The sequence below is a fragment of the Octopus sinensis genome, unplaced genomic scaffold, assembly GCF_006345805.1.
Source record: "Octopus sinensis unplaced genomic scaffold, ASM634580v1 Contig10755, whole genome shotgun sequence".
NCBI classification, from domain to species: domain Eukaryota; kingdom Metazoa; phylum Mollusca; class Cephalopoda; order Octopoda; family Octopodidae; genus Octopus; species Octopus sinensis.
This window is the reverse complement of record NW_021832220.1, coordinates 64,242-83,111: the sequence shown is the minus strand read 5'-3', so window position 1 is coordinate 83,111 and position 18,870 is coordinate 64,242. Positions and strand designations below refer to the sequence as shown.

Below are 18,870 nucleotides of genomic sequence, written 5' to 3'. Positions count from 1 at the left end.
TTAATTTATTAAACAGAGTTCAACAAATTCGTTCATATTTACGTAAATGGGGGAGATTAAATGTTAATATGGATGATAATTTTTTATTCATGTAGCTATACAATTGTTTCAAACGGAAAGACAAAAAATTCATATTTCAGAATCTGAGTTGTCGTAAAGTACTCATCGATAGCTAAAATAAAATTGAAAAAAACGTCTTTTTAGTTGGGTTTTTTTTTAGCTACTGACGAGTACTCAGATTCTTAAATATGAATTTCTTGTTTTTCTGTATGAAACAATAGCTACATGAATAGAAAAAAATTATTATCCATATTAACATATAATTTCCTCCATTTAGGTAAATATGAACGAATTTGTAGAATCATATACTTAATATTTCTACATAACTTTTCATATCCACACAAATTTACACTAGTAAATTCAAAAGTAAAGTACGAAGAAACAAGAAATCCTTTCAAATTACTCCAATTAAAGGACGAACTCGCATTCAACCCCTTAATATATATATATATATATATATATATATATATATATATATATATATATATATATATATATATTGCGAAATGTATAGCGTTAAATATTCATCATGGCTGATGTCGGTTTCACATAAAGAATACAATGAAGTAAGATCAGTCGTGATGGAGATTTAAAACCATACATTTCGGATAATATGCGAGTGCATCTTTCCTTTGATGGTTTCTTAGACCCGTGGCTCCCAACAAGTGAGCAGTACTGTCTCCTTGGGGGCGGTGAAATGATCCAGAGTGGGCGGCGTTGAAGAAAAATGGGATGATAATGGGGGGTGGTGGCCAAAATGGGGTGTTCGATGTAAAAAAAATATATTTAATAGGTTAATGAGGTTTAAATTTTATTTGTGAAATACATTTAAGAATTTGCTGCAGAAAGTGGTCAATCTATCTATGAAGCTGGATAGCTCTCTCTCTCTCTCTCTCTCTCTCTCTCTCTCTCTCTCTCTCTCTCTCTCTCTCTCTCTCTCTCCCTCCTCTGATCGGTCGTGTTATTCGTTGCTCCACAGTGAAAGATTGTTTTTGTGCTGAAAAGTTTGAAAATTTGCTGTTTTGGTCGTCGAGGCCACTTCAATTCTGCTGTTGCAGCAGAGTTCTGCTGTTCTTTCCCCCTTGTTTCAACGGGGAAGTGACGAAAAGACATGAATTTGCAACCAGTCTCCTCCGAGTAGGAGGAAAACGTTGAAAATTTGTTTGAAGGCATGAAGGAGAAAATGCGGGATGAGGAAGGTAGAAGTAAAGAGACGTCACAAAAGCAGACGACAATGTCTGGCGAAGCTAGTAAACGACAAGAAAATCAAAAATAAATTTTGCGAGTGCAGCAACTCGCCCCTGTGAAAATATAGTCATCAACAAGGAAGAATTAAAGAAATACCAAGGACTACTAAAAAAAGAAGGTGATAATGTGAAGTTGTTCCCTCCCAGTGAATTAATTTACGCGACGGAGAGAAAAACTGTAATTTACAAGACTTATAATGTCAAAAATAAGAAAATTGACTTCGTACAGAGAGAAGCCATTGAAAAATGTTTGAGGCCGATATGGCAACAAAGAAGTTATATAACAAGGGGTAGTCGCTTCGGCACGGTAGAGGTGCGTTTCCCTAGCGAAGAAATAGCTAGGGAACATTCAACAAGAACGTTGAAGTCGGAAGAGGTAGTTCTTTTACCATTTTATTTAGGAATGAGAACTAGTAGAATAACGGTTACGGACATTCCGCCCGAAATCGAGGTGGACTTCATAACAGCAGCGATTCTCTTAGGCAAAGAGGAAGAAATTGCCATTCTTCAGTCTAAAAGATATCGCCCCACAACCTGGTATGGACAGGACTTAGAGCTTGTGATCCAAGCGAACCCCTCGGACTTGGAAAAATTGCCAAGCACCCTCACCATTGGAGATACCACCTTGATGGTAATAGTCGAGGGAAGAAAACCGAGATGCTATAATGTGGCGAGAAAGGCCACATACGGTCGAGCTGCAAGAAGACAGCGAAAGAAAATACTACAGAGGCAAGCACGACGCCGAAAACAACTTCACCGCTAGAAATAGCAGCCACGTCGCGCACCCCAATTGCCGAAATTCAGCCGACAACGGGAGAAAACAACGACAACAACGATGACAACAACATCAACAACATCCAGGAGTGGGTCAACGTGGAAGCTTCAAAAAGAAAACGGAAACGGAAAAATCCACCCTCTTCGGATACACAGGACTATACTCTGACACAGACAAGCACACCCACACCCACAAATACAGTCGCAAACACACACGTAGCCAAAAAAACACACACACTGGAAAAAGCACACACAAACACTCACACACCTACCACAAGCACGCACACACCTACAGACACCCACGCTTCTACAAGCACACACACACCCACAAACACACACACACAGCCCCCTCCACAATCACCTAACAAAAAAAAAAGAAACACCTTCACGGCGATAAATAAAAACAATAACCCATTAAGGGAAAAAATTAATTTACTGAAATCGGCGAAAAAATATATCGCAACAGATATAAATAGTATTATATCCGAAAATGTAGAATTTTATACGATAGATAACGAGGATTATTTTGAAATTAAAAAATCTTTTGCGGAGGACGTAGGCCCGTTACAGATGAACTTTTCAAGCCATCTGTACAAGCAATTCGCAAAAAAAACTGACCTCGCAAAACACAACACTCACAGACAGAAAAGATGAGGGTGAAACTACACCCTCTCTTCTGTTAAAACATTAAGTTTTAAACATTCAACTAAATTTTCACATTCTCGTTTAAACTCGGTTGTATAAATATTCGCGGAATGGGGTCGTATTGGAAGCAAGGCTACCTCCTTAACGACCTAAGGTCGCATCGTTTGGATGTAGTGGTAATTACCGAATCCAGACTGAGTGGGCTGCAGGCTTTTTCGCCCCTTCTAAACGGCTACGAGAAATACGTTTCTCCCTGTCGACCTGGAGGGGGAGGAGGAGTGGCAGTGCTGGTCAGGAAAAACCTGGATTTAGAGATTAGAACTGTCTTTATAGATCCGGAAGGCAGGTTGGTCGTTTTGGATGTGACGCACAGCAGTGGTAAAGTGTTCAGGCTGGTCGCTGTCTATGCTCCCTGCGAAGGAAAAGCCGGGCAGAAAGAGTATTTCAAAAGCCTAGAGAATTTTCTTGGCACGTCGAACACGTTAGTATTGCTTGGTGACTTCAACATAATTTGCGATGCAAGCGTAGATTATGTTGGCTCAAGAAAGAATACGAGGGGATTACCTCACCTCAACGATATGCTAAGTCGTTTCGAATTGGCAGATACATTCAGACTGGACCATCCAGACATTCCAGAGTGGACCTGGGCAAGAAACGACGGGTCGTCCAGATCTTATATCGATAGAATCATAACTAGAAGGAAAGATAAGAAAATACTTAGCTGTCCACAACACCATATCGTCAGCTACAGCGATCACAAATTAGTGACCTGTACGCTCGACATAGATAGCATGTGTAGACGAGGTACCGGCTACTGGAAGCTAAACAAGTCACTATTGGACTGTGAAGCCTACAGGAATCGGATTAAACAATTAGTAATGAGGGCGTTAACCGGATCCATTATCAACAATAAATGGTGGTACGCCCTGAAAAGAGCCATCAAATTTGAGTCAATTAGGTTTAGCAAAGAACTAGCTAGTGCTAGAAACAAAGTAGAAAAGGAACTAGTTAAGGCTATAGAGGAGGCAATGAGGTCAGGCTGTGCATCAAAAGTGTTAGCGGCGAGGTTAGCACTAGACCAACATCTCCAAGCTAAACATGAAGGGTGCATTATTAGGGCTAAGATCCGTGCAATGAGACAGGAAGGGATCAACGCAGCCGGATGGGCCCGGGTGGTAGAGGGCCAGCGTGGCAACAACTCAACCATTCGATCCTTGACGGGCCCAAATGGTCGATTAGTAAACGAACCCGAGGAGATGTGCAAGGTGTTTCATGATCATTTCGCCCAGCTATTCGGGAGGAGCGGCGAGCTGGAGCGCGGGGAGAAGCTCGCAGACTTCCTAGCCGGTTCGCCGCGTCTATCGGGGCCGGACGCGGAATCTTGTGAGGCGCCGATCACAGCCAAAGAAGTCGAGGATATGTTGGCAGAATGCGGCGGGACAATCGCCGGGACTCGATGGTCTGCCTTACGAACTCTATAGTAGCATGCCAGACTTGTTTGGGCACCTACTTGCATGCGTGTACACCAACTGGCAGCAGAACGGGAGATTCCTAAGTCTGTGAGCCGAGGGGTGGTAGCGTTGTTAAGAAAGGACCCAAACAAGGGGGATTTAATTGATAATTTCCGGCCTATCACTCTGCTTAACGCAGAGTTGAAGATCTTGGCCAAGGTCTTAGCAAAAAGGTTGGCGAGGGTCGTGGGTGAACTTGTTGGCGAGGCGCAAACTTGCGCCATCCCTGGAAGGACCATCCACGACAATCTCCACTTTCTACGCTATGCCTTAGAAAGGGTAAATAGGATTCCTGGCAAGGGTGGGGCTATGGTCCACTTGGACCAATCGAAAGCGTTTGATAGGGTGGACCATCAGTATCTGGCGGCGGTCCTCGCGGCGGCTGGCTTCGGCCCGACCTTCCGCGGATGGATCATCGCTTTATACAGCAACATCGAATCGGTAGTTCGGGTAAATGGTTTCCTTTCGGAGCCGTTCAGCATTGAACGTTCGGTACGTCAAGGGTGTCCTCTCTCCCCGCTTCTCTACGTTTTGGCCCTCGAGCCGTTGCTGAGGAGGTTGGAAACTATGAGAGGCACCCCGCAAGATCTAGGGTGCGGAAAGTCAGCTTCGGCGTATGCGGACGACATCACCGTCATCGTTTCCCGAGTCGAGCACCTACAGTGGGTGGGTGAGGCCTTAAGGGACTACGAAGCGGTGGCAGGAGCGAAAGTCAACCGGGATAAATCGGTCGGCTTGCAACTCAGCACCTGGAGGGGCAAGTCGATGTCTTCCGACAGCGTCGTAGGACGTTGGACGGAAGGACCGGTGAAAATGCTTGGGATCTGGTTAGGTCCAGATCTCCAGATAGAGAAGAATTGGAGCGAGGTGGCGAGAAAGGTGGCTCTCCTAACTCAGACATGGTCTGAACGGAATCTGTCCTTGAAAGGGAAGGCGGAGGTTGCAGAAGTGTTTATCGCCTCTGTAATCACTTACCGCCTAACCGTAGTGCCTTGCCCCGATTCGTGGCTGAACAAACTGGAACGCATGCTCTTTCGCTTTTTGTGGAGGGGCAGCAGACCTCTTGTAAGGCGCTCTATTTGCTGCCAAAAGCCGCTGAACGGTGGGTTAGGGATGCCGTGGCTAAAAATGCGCAGACATGCGCTCAGGCTTAGGCACCTCTGGATTTACCTGGACGGTGAGCAGGTGTGGTCTCCGTTTGTCAAGCTGTTATTTCCACAGTTCACATCGTTTAACGAACTGAACCCATGGATCAAGTGTAGACCGAGGTTGGGCATGTGGCATGCAGAGTGCTATCAGGCACTCGTGCTTCTCTCCCAGTCGGGCAACGCCGGTGGCGGGGCTACTACCGCGTTCCTCTATAGAGGGTTAGTAGAGTTTAAGTGTGATGACGTCCTAGGAGAAACTCTGGGCTTCGACGAAAATCAACTGGCCAGCCTGTTCCAAAGAACATTCGGTCCGGGGCCTATGGATAATTACCAAAAGTCCCTGGCCTGGCAATGTTACAGAGGAGCTTTACCGGTTCGAGATAAGCTCTTTAGACATGGGTGTGCACCTTTGCCGGTTTGTGCAAGATGTAAGAGGGACAGTGAAACTGTCCTGCACGCGATTGTGCAATGCCCCAAGGTGACTGAACTCTGGACTTATGTCGAACACCTGCTGTCGCATTCGAGAAGAGTACAACTGTCGAGCGAATCTGTAATTAAGATAGTTCCGCCGACCTTCCTGAATAGGAGGAGCGAGCCTGTTTTCTTTCGGTAGTTGCTATGGCGAAAGAAGTAGTGTGGAAGACGAGAGTAAAAGGAATTGCAACAGGCATGTTTATCTCCAGTCTCGAGCTAATCGACTTTTTCGTTTTCCACATGAAACAGAAAATAAGGCTGGAGAAGAAATGCCTGTCGCAAAGTGTGTTTCGTAAAAGATGGAAGTCTATAGCAAGTATGTTGCGAGTGAAAGAACCTATTTAATCGAGAATGTAAAAAAGGATAAAGCAAAGTCTTCAGTGTGAGTATGTGGTTTGTGGGGTCAACCGCGTCCTCTGCTTCATTTTTTGTTAATCACTCATTCTCATTTAATTGTATATATATTAATTGTTTGTTTATTCATGTTTCGTCTCATTCGATACCCTGACCCCAACGTTTGTTTTGTCCCCTCTTTTTCTCAACCTTATGGTGAATAAAGAAATACTCTCTCTCTCTCTCTCTCTCTCTCTCTCTCCACACTTATATGTAATTTAACTTACGGATGCGATGTGTAGAAAGAGCTCCAACATCTATTAAATCCTTCGTGGCGAATCTTTCATCTGTTGGCATCGTTTATTTCTTTGCCACTTCTTGCTTAATAGATATTCATGTACGTTTATTTCTATATGTAAATATATCGATATTATATATGTATTCGTAGATTCATATATACATTTGCATTCGTAAAAATGAGTTTTGAACTAAATGTAGTGATATATAGGTATTATATTTTCAAATAATTCTACTGCTGTCAGTTAGATAGACATATTTCTCAACAGTTCAACATACATTTTGCAGTGATCTTTCTTCAAGTAAGAAAGTAAAAATTAGAAAGAGGAACTGCGACGCTTTCCTCCACACATACACTAAACCTAAAAGGAAATACACAGAAATGTGTGTGTGTGTGTGTGTGCGCGCTAAGTTGGTGGTTAGCGTCCTTCGGTAACCCATGGTTACTGAAAACATGACATGTAAAAACAAATCCACGTTAAAACCGGAAACGATTTTAGCCTTAAGAAAAGAAAGAAAAAAATCTATAAGTATCACCATATTGCTTTAATTCCGTCTCTTGTCAGTATTAGCTTTCTGTTTTTTATGTTGGTCAGCTCTTATCCTACATGCCCATTAATCGAAGAAAGTGCCGTTGTGAGCGATCTCGTTTTTATTCTGACAAAGTGTATCTAGGATTTACGGAGATGTACTTGCATAGCAAGTGATTTGATCTGAGATCGTGTGCTGAAACGAAAACAATTGCAGCGTGGAAGGTGTTTGTAAGCTATTGAAGAAACACACAAAAGCCGTTCGATTCACTTCAACATTTAAGTTTAATTTGTCAAAATATTTTCGTCGCTTTAAGACCGCGACCTGTTCGCGGTCTTAAAGCGACGAAAATATTTTGACAAATTAAACTTAAATGGTATCTAGGATTATTTTATCGCAAGCAGAGGTTCTCAGACTATCAAATGGAAGTCACCTGAATCCCACCCACACTCACACTGAAAAATATATTATTGAAAATCCCACCATCCCCATCGCCTTTATATTTACAGTCCATGTAACACTGATGCTGGCCGAGAGAAAACGATTTAAAACAATTTTAATTATATAAAACGTGTTAATATGTCCGCCCTTTTCAACCTTCAGGCACCCCACGGACTTCTTCAGTGAGAAGTACTGAACTAATGGTTTCGTTCTTCTTGTTGCCAGCCCTAGTTAATCGCTAACATTCCATTCGTTTCATCATATTTTCCATAGATTTGTGTTCTGCGTTGTTGGGAATAAACATTTCCACCCTGTTTAAGATTGTCGGGTATGATTGAGAAAGATTTAGCGTCTCTCTCATCGGTGCGCGTGTGTGCGTATGTCTGCATATGTGATGCGCGTACACAAACAAACACCTACACAAGCACACACACATATTGAGAGAGGGGGAGAGAGAGTTGTGCGATAAGTTTTCATAAGCCTGAAAAGTAACAAGCCTTCCTGAACTCTACATTAGGTTTTGTATATATGTCATATATATATATATATATATATATATATATATATATATATGTGTGTGTGTGTGTGTATATATATACACACACACACATATATATGTATATATACACACACTCCCACACACACATATATAGTTGATAAATCAATATATATATAAAGTTGAAGTTGTCTGTGTATGGCAGGTTTGGTAGCCTTCAACTATCTCCTCCGAGACCCTGCGGCGCAAGTTGACCAAAATTGAGAGTATGATAGAAGAAGGCTTGCTCTTCCTTCCTTAGAAGAAAAAATTCAAATCGGACCATGTTAACACCAAAAATTATTTACATCAAAAAGGTGCTTTTTTTCTATGAAAATCCCTATTTCTTACGATTTTTTGACTGCTGTGTTGCCATTTTTCGGTGTATTTCAACCAGAAAAATGTTCACTTAAAGAGAATAACAAGCTACATAGAGGAGAAATTTTTACTTTTCAAAAATTCCAATTCTAAAGGGTCGAAATAAACCCGAGCAACGCCGGGCGATACTGCTAGTAAAAGATATATCAGAAAAGAAGCACACTAAAGTAATTGTTACAACAAAATTTTTTTCTTTTTGTCTGTGAGCTTATCGGACCATACATCCTAGACATTGTTGTAGAGCTGAAAAAGAGATAATTTCTACTCTTCTCCTCTGGAAGCCATCTACTCGCAGTACCAGAGGGTGCACACTCTCTTACCCTGATGTAATCTCCAGGGATACAGGCATCCAGCAACAGGACCTCCGTAATGCCATGATGGACCGTGAAGTCTGGCGTAGCATAGTAAATTCCATTGTCTCGACCACGGTTGAACAATGATGATGATGATAGACATCTTAAGGAAGAGGTTTCCTTTGGTCTTCTTCGGCTTCTACTGAGATGACACCCTACCCATCTCTAGAGGAGCCAGCAGCCACACATTAGACAGGCTTAGAAAGGACCTAAGTAGCACCTTAGGCTCAGTGGGTCTCGAGATCACCATTGAGACTAATCTCACCACAGTAGATTTCTTAGATATTTCTTTAGATCTGGGCTCTGGTACATACAGGCCCTGTCACAAGCCAAACAAGAGACTGTCTTATATTAGCAGAGCCTCCTGCCACCTCACCCCTATAGTTTTCAAGAAGCTAGTGAAAGGTGTAAGCAAGAGGATCTCGAATCTATCCTCAAGCCAAGATATCTTCTATGCCACAGCTCCCTACTACAATGAGGTACTAGTATCGAGTGAGTTTAAAAGACTGCATCTCCCATATGCCTGGCCCTAGCACCCATAAAAGGAAGCACCGCAGAAATGTCGTTTGGTTTGTTCCACCATTTTCACTCAACGTCAAGACTTGTGTGGGAAAGATTTCCTTAAATTGATAAACAAACATTTCACACACACACATAGATTCAGGTATTTATTTAACAGACACAATCTATGAGTCTCCTTTAGTTGTGCACCTAACATAAAAAAAACATTTTGACAAGTATCCCCAATACAAGGGACGAGGCAGTTTGTTCTTGCAGGGTATATAACTGTTCAGTAGGAGGCCAATACGAGCCTGAAGGGGTCATCTATGAGGCTACAGTAATACCTAGACCGGTTATCCACATTAACAGTAATGTACCATCCAACAGCAATATTAGTAGATTTGCCAGATCTCACACCAGTACAATAGCCACACCCAGAGATCATAACCAGTCCGAGACTGGCATCACAGAGAGCATTACTGAAGACTCTGGAACTACTGCCACTGATAATGAACAAACCATAGACACAGATAAAATGGCCCGCAACATATGTTACCACCAGGAGCTAAAAGCTGTCAGTGAGAAACTCCAACATCAGAAGAGAATAACCGAGAGAAAAATGATAGACAAAATATTTAACTGGAACCGGGCAGCAGTATATAGACACATGAAAGGAGAAGCAGTGAATATCACAGAAGTTCCTTCACGAGAAGACGTAGATTCCTTCTAGACGAAAATCTGGAGTGAAACGAAATGGCAAAAAACTACCGGCGGCCAATTGTATGCAAGAACTTAATGTATAAAATATATACAGCATGTTTAAACCTCTTCCTCCAAGACCATTGTGAAAGCAATAACATCACCACAGCAGAACAAGCAGCTGACAAGAAGGGAGTCTGGGGATGTGCTGAGCAATTATTAATAAACAGAACTCTGATGTCAGAGGTACGGGAGCATAGAAGGAACCTAGCCTTTGACTCTGTTCCCTACCCATGGATACTGGAATCCCTTCAACTTGCTAAAACTCCATAGTCAAAACCATAGCTGACCTGACTTCATTGTGGGCCACCATTTTGAAATTAAGCACAAAGAGTGATTGTATTATCACTGATAGAATACAGTATTACAAAGGCATATTCCAAGGAGACAGCCTCTCTGTAATATGGTTTATACTTTCTGTAAACCCCTTGTCATTAATGTTAAGGAAGCCTGAAGGCTGTCTCACTGGTTCACAAGGAAACAGAAATACCAAAATTACTCACCGTTTCTTTGTGGATGACATGAAACTATACGTAAAGAATATGCATGGGATAAAAGTGTCTTGACCTGGTTACATTCTCAAAGGATAAATTAAATGTCGCTGACATTTTTAAGTTAATTCAATTTGTTATATTCCTTCAAATGTTTACACGACCTTTTGTACTGATCCCAACTTCACTCCTCACATTTTTTTAATTTACCCTTCACATTGTTATATTTTAACTGCACAGCTTTTTTTCTGAATAAAAGGGAGTGTTTTCCACGACTCAGTAAACTTTTCTATTCAATTGTATCAAATAAAGCTTTTGCAAATTGATTTTGTTATTGGTGTTCTCAGTTATTTGTTCTCTGTAATGTCCCTTACAACAACGAAAAGAAACTTTCATTGCAAAGTGAAAATGATACTAATATTTGTGAGTAGCAGTTCTTTTATAATAAATTTGAGGTGGTCCACAGGAAAAAAATTACTTATTTTGGTGGTCCACAGCAAAAAAAGGTTGAGAACACCTACTTTAGAGTGTGCTTCTTTTTCAAATATATCTGATCTGGCAAAGTTTCTACAGCTGGATGAAATTTTTACAGAAAATATTATATTAATATAATCTACTATTTAATATTTAATTAATAATCAATATAATTAATAGTATACTAATAGTATATTAGCTGAGAGTCATCTCTAAAACTAGCAGCTTTTTATAGAGTGAAACTCTGTAAACTTCCAGTTGATGTTAATGTTGTGTAGTTATTGTAAATTAAATGAGTAAAACTTGTTTTGATATTTCCATCTAAATTATATTAAGAAATATAATTACCCAGTTATTTTCATTGTTTACTATCCTCTGCACCCGTGTATTTCTGTATACATATATAACCATGCCTAGAAGGAAAGTGTCAAATATGTCTACAATATGAAGGTCAATCAAAAGAATGTCTCTGTCCAAAAAGGGAAGCATACCAAGAAACAAATAGACTGTGCACCACAAAAGCCAGAGCATTTCAAAGTGATGAAGAGAGGTCTGCACAGCTGACAAGGACTAGGATCTCCACTGCAGAATGAAGAATAATTGCAACAGCTCAGCAAAGTAACTTCTACGAAGCAACTTTCCCATTATGATCCAGCAGTTCATTATGCCGATGACTCTAGAATTTCCAATGGTGCAGTGACAACGGAGTGCATACATTGTAAAGCAAGGAAGTGGCCTGGAGAGACACCGGCACTGTGCTGCAGTGGTGGAAAGGTTAAACTCCCTGCAGTCCCCCAACCTCTGGAGCCATTGAAGAAAATGTTGTCATCAACTGACCAAGATTCCAAAACAAAGTTAGACAATACAATGACATCGTTTGGAGCCACAAGAGATATAAGTGAGCCAGGATTCATGCAAACTTTCAAGGTCCAAGGTCAGATTTATCATCAAATTGGCTCTCGACTTTGTCAAATGAATCACCAAAATTTGGTCTTTCATTGTTGTACCTGTTTTTTTGGTTACAAAATAAGCTACACAAAACATGTTTTTGAATTGTGTGTATTTACTTTATATACACTTATGAATTGAAAACTTCCTTTTAACATTTCATTTAATGTCTATGTCCCATGTCAGCATGGGTTGGACACTTATTAATGTAGAAAGTTGGTATCTCAGCTGTGTAATCTAGACAGCGTTTTTAAATTTCATTTTCTTTAACCCAGGCAACGCCGGGTATTTCTGTTAGTCTATACATAGGAATAGATCTGTGCATGCGTGGGTTGCTTTCTGTCTCCATCTTTATTTTGTGTGTATATGTCTGTAGATATTATATACACGTATATATATATGCTGCTTTAAATAAAGCATATTACTCTACCACTGGTATTTGAGTACTCTTTTTTCCACCTTGTTTCACATTTATGTGTTTACTCCGGTATCATCATCATCATCATAAACGATGATGATGATACCGGAGTAAACACATAAATGTGAAACAAGGTGGAAAAAAGAGTACTCAAATACCAGTGGTAGAGTAATATGCTTTATTTAAAGCAGCAGAAAATTCAACAAAATCTGTTACTCTGAGTTTCTCGTTGCCGTTCATCAGACAGTAAAAACTGTCTGATGAACGGCAACGAGAAACTCAGAGTAACAGATTTTGTTGAATTTTCTGCTGCTTTAAATAAAGTATATATATATATATGTATATATATTGGCCGATGCCAGCACCACTCCGACTGGCTTCTGTGCAGGTGGCACATAAAAAGCACCAACCAACCGTGGCCGATGCCAGACCCCTCTGGCACCTGTGCAGGTGGCACGTAAAAAGCACCCACTACACTCGCGGAGTGGTTGGCGTTAGGAAGGGCATCCAGCTGTAGAAACACTGCCAGACCAGACTGGAGCCTGGGGCAGCCCCTGGCTCCCCAGACCCCGGTCGAAACCGTCCAACCCGTGCTAGCGCGGAAAACGGGCGTTAAACGATGATGATGATGATGATATATATATATATATGTACATATATATATATATATAGGGTCCCCCGATCCCTTATCTGGTGGGCAATGAGGAAACTAGGGATAGATGAATGGTTAGTGAGAGCTGTGCGGGCCATGTACAGAGATGCTGTAAGTAGGGTGAGGGTTGGAAACGAGTACAGTGAAGAATTCCAGGTAGAGGTAGGTGTCCACCAAGGCTCAGTACTCAGCCCCCTCCTATTTATCATAGTCCTCCAGGCAATAACGGAGGAATTCAAGACAGGATGCCCTTGGGAGCTCCTCTATGCTGATGACCTTGCTCTAATTGCTGAGTCGCTATCAGAACTGGAGGAGAAGTTTCAGGTGTGGAAACAAGGATTAGAATCGAAGGGCCTCAGAGTCAATCTAGCTAAAACCAAAGTCGTAATCAGTAGGAAGGTAGACAAATCACAAACGCCTTCAGGTAGATGGCCCTGCTCGATCTGTAGAAAAGGTGTAGGTAGAAACTCTATAAGATGCACCAAGTGTAAGCTATGGACACATAAGAGGTGCAGCAATGTCAAAGGAAGGCTAACTAGGAAGATGGTTTTTGTATGTGGCAGATGCTCAGGAACAATAAACACTGAAAATGCTCTGAGACCAACTTCCGTCACTTTCCAGGGAGAAAAACTAGAAATAGTTGATAGTTTCCGTTACCTAGGTGACCAAGTCAGCAGCGGGGGCGGGTGTGCTGAAAGTGTAACTGCTAGAGTAAGAATAGCTCGGGCAAAGTTCAGAGAGCTCTTACCTCTGCTGGTGACAAAAGGCCTCTCGCACAGAGTGAAAGGCAGACTGTATGATGCGTGTGTACGAACAGCCATGCTACATGGCAGTGAAACATGGGCCGTGACTGCTGAGGATATGCGTAAGCTCGCAAGAAATGAAGCCAGTATGCTCCGATGGATGTGTAATGTCAGTGTTCATAATCGACAGAGTGTAAGTACCTTGAGAGAAAAGCTGGACCTAAGAAGCATCAGTTGTGGTGTGCAAGAGAGACGATTGCGCTGGTATGGTCATGTGGCGAGAATGGATGAAGATAGTTGTGTGAAAAAGTGCCACACCCTAGCGGTTGAGGGAACCTGTGGAAGAGGTAGACCCAGGAAAACCTAGGACGAGGTGGTGAAGCACGACCTTCGAACTTTAGGTCTCACTGAGGAAATGACTAGAGACCGAGTCCTCTAGAAGTGTGCTGTGCACGAGAAGACCCGGCAGGACAAGTGAGTCCATAACCCGTGGCCTTCTACTTAGGATGGAGCCAGCCTACGTATGCATACCTTCCCTTCTTGGGACACAAAACTCTACTTGTGAAGACCTGTTGAGGCAAGTGAGGATCAGAATCGAAATCGATCAATGGAAATTGCAGATGTATTACCAGTGCCGGTGGCATGATGAAACTCTACTTGTGAAGACCCGTTGAGGCAAGTGAGGATCAGAATGGAAATTGCAGATGTGTTACCAGTGCCGGTGGCATGTAAGAGAACCTTCCGTTTCGCGACCGTTGCCAGCATCGCCCCGTTTCGTGTCCGTTGCCAGCCTCGCCTGGCCCTTGTGCCGGTGGCACATAAAAAGCACCATCCGTTCGTGGCCGTTTGCCAGCTCTGTCTGGCACCTGTGCGGGTGGCACGTAAAAAGCACCCACTACACTCACGGAGTGGTTGGCGTTAGGAAGGGCATCCAGCCGTAGAAACACTGCCAGATTTGACTGGGCCTGATGAAGCCTTCTGGCTTCACAGACCCCAGTAGAACCATCCAACCCATGCTAGCATGGAAAACAGACGCTAAACGACGATGATGATGATGATGATGATATATATACATATATATATATATGTATATGAAAAAAGGTTTGAAAATGCAATTTAAGCGATGTTTATTTACTTAACCGGTTTCACTCTTTGGTAAAAGATTGTCAAAAGTAACATTGAATATTATGGGTTCAAAAAAAGTTTTTTACATAATTGTCACATTGAATATTATGAATTCAAAAATGTTTTTTTATACATAATTGTCACATTACATGTATAAATATAGTGTTTGGTAACAGAAATATGTTTGTATACTATGTGTGTGTGTGTGTGTATATATGTGTGTGACAAACAGACGCTGTCTGACCAGCAGGCACACGGACACATCTATTCACACCCGCATACTCACCTCCCAATAACCCCAAAATCATTGATGCTTGAAGGGGAAGTATAAACCAAACTGGGTACACATCTTTTTTTCTCTCAATTCAACTTTTCTGCTAAAACAAACAGGTCAGTAAAAAACAAATTCTCGTCTTCAATTCAAGATATTCTGAGATGTCTAAAATATCCATTTTAATTTTCTCTGTCAATATTACAAGCTTTCTCACCAAACTATTACACTTCCTTATGTCTTTAACATGTCCTTTCTACCAAAGACTGTATATATATACATGTAATGTGACAATTTGCGACAACCAATAATTAACGCAACCAAATTTCCAATAATATATTTGTTTTATTCTTTTCTGCCAATTTTTCCAAATATTCTCATCACACTATTGAACTTTTTTATGCCCTTAACATATCTCTGTTACCAAACACTATATTTATACATGTAATGTGACAATTATGTATAAAAAAACATTTTTGAATTCATAATATTCAATGTGACAATTATGTAAAAAACTTTTTTTGAACCCATAATATTCAATGTTACTTTTGACAATCTTTTACCAAAGAGTGAAACTGGTTAAGTAAATAAACATCGTTTAAATTGCATTTTCAAACCTTTTTTCATATATAATCCCACTCGTGCGATACCCCACAACTCAACTTTTATATATATATATATATATGTATATATATATGTATATATATATGTATATATATATGTATATATATATATATATATATACATATATATATATATATACATATATATATATATATATATACATATATATATATATATATATACATATATATATATATATATACATATATATATATATATACATATATATATATATATATAACATATATATATATATACTATATATATATATATACATATATATACATATATAGGTATATATGCATGTAGGGGGAGTGCACATATGTGTGCTGTGTGGTTGTGTGCCTGCATGCAGTTTTTCAAGTTCATGCACATGTATAAATATATATAATTATTGGCCTATCTATTTTTATTTTACCAGAAAACTTTTTTGAAAATGTTACGGAGAAAATGAATATGCGCAACATATAATTTCTATTCGTGGAAGAAACGATCCACTATGGCAGCCAATTTATACTGCGGAAATGAGAGCATTTTTCACAATCAATATTATGTTTGGTGTTAAACAGCTTCCTCATCTGTGGAACTACTGGAGTCCAGATGTAAGGTATGGTGATCCATATATCTCAAGTATAATGTTGAAGACGAAGTATTCCAAAATATCACAGTATTTGAATTTGATTCAGCAAAAACGACCCAAACTACGATCCCCTGTACTAAGTATGTTCTGTAATTGATTTACTCCTTAATAGTCATAAAACTGTGTATCTACCTGGGAAAAATCTCAGTGTAGATGAAGCCATGATAAGCTGTAAGGGTAGAGTACATTTTCAGCAGTACATGCCTGCCAAACCTACTAAATGGGGGATCAAGGTATAAGAAGTTTGTGAATTAGACACTGGATATTGTGTAAACTTCTATGTTTACACAGGTAAAAAATGTAATGGAAACAGACCATATGGATTGGGATATGATATGGTATCGTCTCTTACTGAACCATTTCACCATCAGCACCAACACCTCTATTTTGACCTTTTTTTTTTTCCTTCAGTGGCTTTGGTAGAAAATCTTGCCCGTGTAAGTATTTACATGTGCAGTACTGTTATGGGCAACTGTAAAGGTTTACACTGTGAAATGAAAACAAAATTAAAAGAAAGAGAGGACATTTTACATATGCAAAAGGAAAATTTATTAGCTACTGTTTTCAAAGACAAAAGACAAGATTTTATTTGTGTCTACTAATGAACAACGTGGTGTTGGTGCTGAGGGGAAGCCCCTAGTTATAACAAATATATGGGTGGGGTTGATAAATCTGACCAATCTCAGACATATTACCCAGTTGGTCAACCTGGGAAGAAATGGTGGATGTACATTTTGTGGTTTTTAGTTAATTTAACTAGAGTTTATATATTGTATATGCAAAAAGCCACAAGATACCTCCGCCATCAAAGGACTGCGACCATTTGAAATTTTGGGTTGACATTGCATTTCAGTTACGTGAGGGATTTTCTTCAAGAAAGCACAGAACTGGGAGAAAAGCAAAATAACTGAGGTGGATGTCAACAGAGAAAATATTGACTTTCATAAAGGTGAAAAGAAATGGAAGAAAAAAAGTTTGCAGACTGCAAAAAAGAAAAACTGCCAAAAGGTGTCGGCTTGAGACTTCGTAGATGTGTTCCTTTTGCAAAGTGTCCTTGTGTAAAGGGTGCTTTGGGCAGTTTCATGACAGAAATATGTCATAACTATATTATTTTATATATTCCTTTTTATTTTATTATAAATAATATGTGAAAGTGAGAAATACATATTAATTTTCAGTATGTTACACACCTGATTTCACCTTTGTCTCACCTGTTAATGAGCTTTTTTTATTAGATGCATTCTGTTATGTAAATGAATTCATTAAATTGTATAAGAGTACATAATTGTATATTGACTAGAAAAAGAGTTTTGTACTTTATTTTCAATGAAAATGTTTGAATCAAATATAGAGAAAGAATAAAATCTTGTACCAATTACACCTGTATTTTAATTAATTCAAATTAATGTACCTCATCTTTAAAAATTTTAAATTGTTGGCAGTTGACATCTGGGATAATTTTAGTAACAAATCAAACAGGTAAGATGTATTAACAATATGAATTTTAGTGTTTATTCATAATGTTATTGTTTTTACATCTGTTGATTAAATTTACCTGCCCATAAAAGTCAAATTTAATCAGAAAGATCAGCTAAAATTACGAAACTATAAACCACTGGCATATAAGCACCCATTTACAAAGTTTCAAATCTGTATGTAGAAAATTAAGTTACAAGCAAATATTGTGGCCACCCCACTTGAACCTGAATAAACCAAAATTAATCTGAACAAATTAATCTGAACACTAAAGGATTAAATAGCAAGTTCAAATAATAGACAAGTAGCTGGGTGTAACAGTATAAGAGAGTGCTGTTCACCAAATAGTAAACATTTAACAAGAGCTTTTGTTTACAAAAGGAAGGTGAAATCTAAATTGTTAGTACAAGAAATGAAAAATCCTACAATGGTTTGAGTGAAAGCAGTTTTAAAAACTTCAGCAAAATACACAGCTGCTTCCGTTCAACTTGGGTAACTTCAAGCTTTGCACCATCTTCTTCCCGGTTCATTCTTTGGTGTCTCTCAATCACCCAATTCATGATCTTCATGCTCCCCACTATGACAACAAGGATGAAGGGGTGGATCTAGAATGTAAAGGGATGTAACTAACTAGCACGAAATCATTTCTTCTGCTACATGACATGTAGTGTTTAGTTATGTCTCTTTACTAGTGACCTACTACTTTTAAAAATAGGTAAAACAAATACATTTGCTTTTCCTTTTTTGAGAGTCAATAAAATTAGTTAATGGACACAATGTAATCGATTCTAGACCCACCACGCAAAATGTGCAATCTTGTGACATCCGGTATTCACAGCAACAAAGGAAACCAGTCGTGATATTTTTCCTTTTCTCTCTCTCTTCTCATCTTGAGTGGTTTTGGTACAGTTTATGGTTAAATGTGCTTGCTATTACCAACACTTTACAGTGTAGAATGGGTACATTTTATTATGCAACTAACATTAGAGAGAATGTTTGTGAAAACCTCGAGAGTCTTCTC

The 18,870-nt window shown here is 39.7% G+C and overlaps 1 protein-coding gene across 2 annotated transcripts in view; it reads right to left on the bottom strand.

Moving 5' to 3' along the window:
- Positions 1 to 6,937, bottom strand: part of LOC115228492 — a 29,415-nt gene extending 22,478 nt beyond the window's left edge. For both annotated transcript variants that reach the window (XR_004997219.1, XM_036498952.1), the window contains exon 1: positions 6,480 to 6,937. Coding sequence is in view for 1 of the 2 variants with exons in the window: in XM_036498952.1 (XP_036354845.1) it covers positions 6,480 to 6,549 (70 nt within the window). In the remaining variant the exon portion in view is untranslated. The remainder of the gene's footprint in view (positions 1 to 6,479) is intronic.
- Positions 6,938 to 18,870: the final 11,933 nt, after the last annotated feature.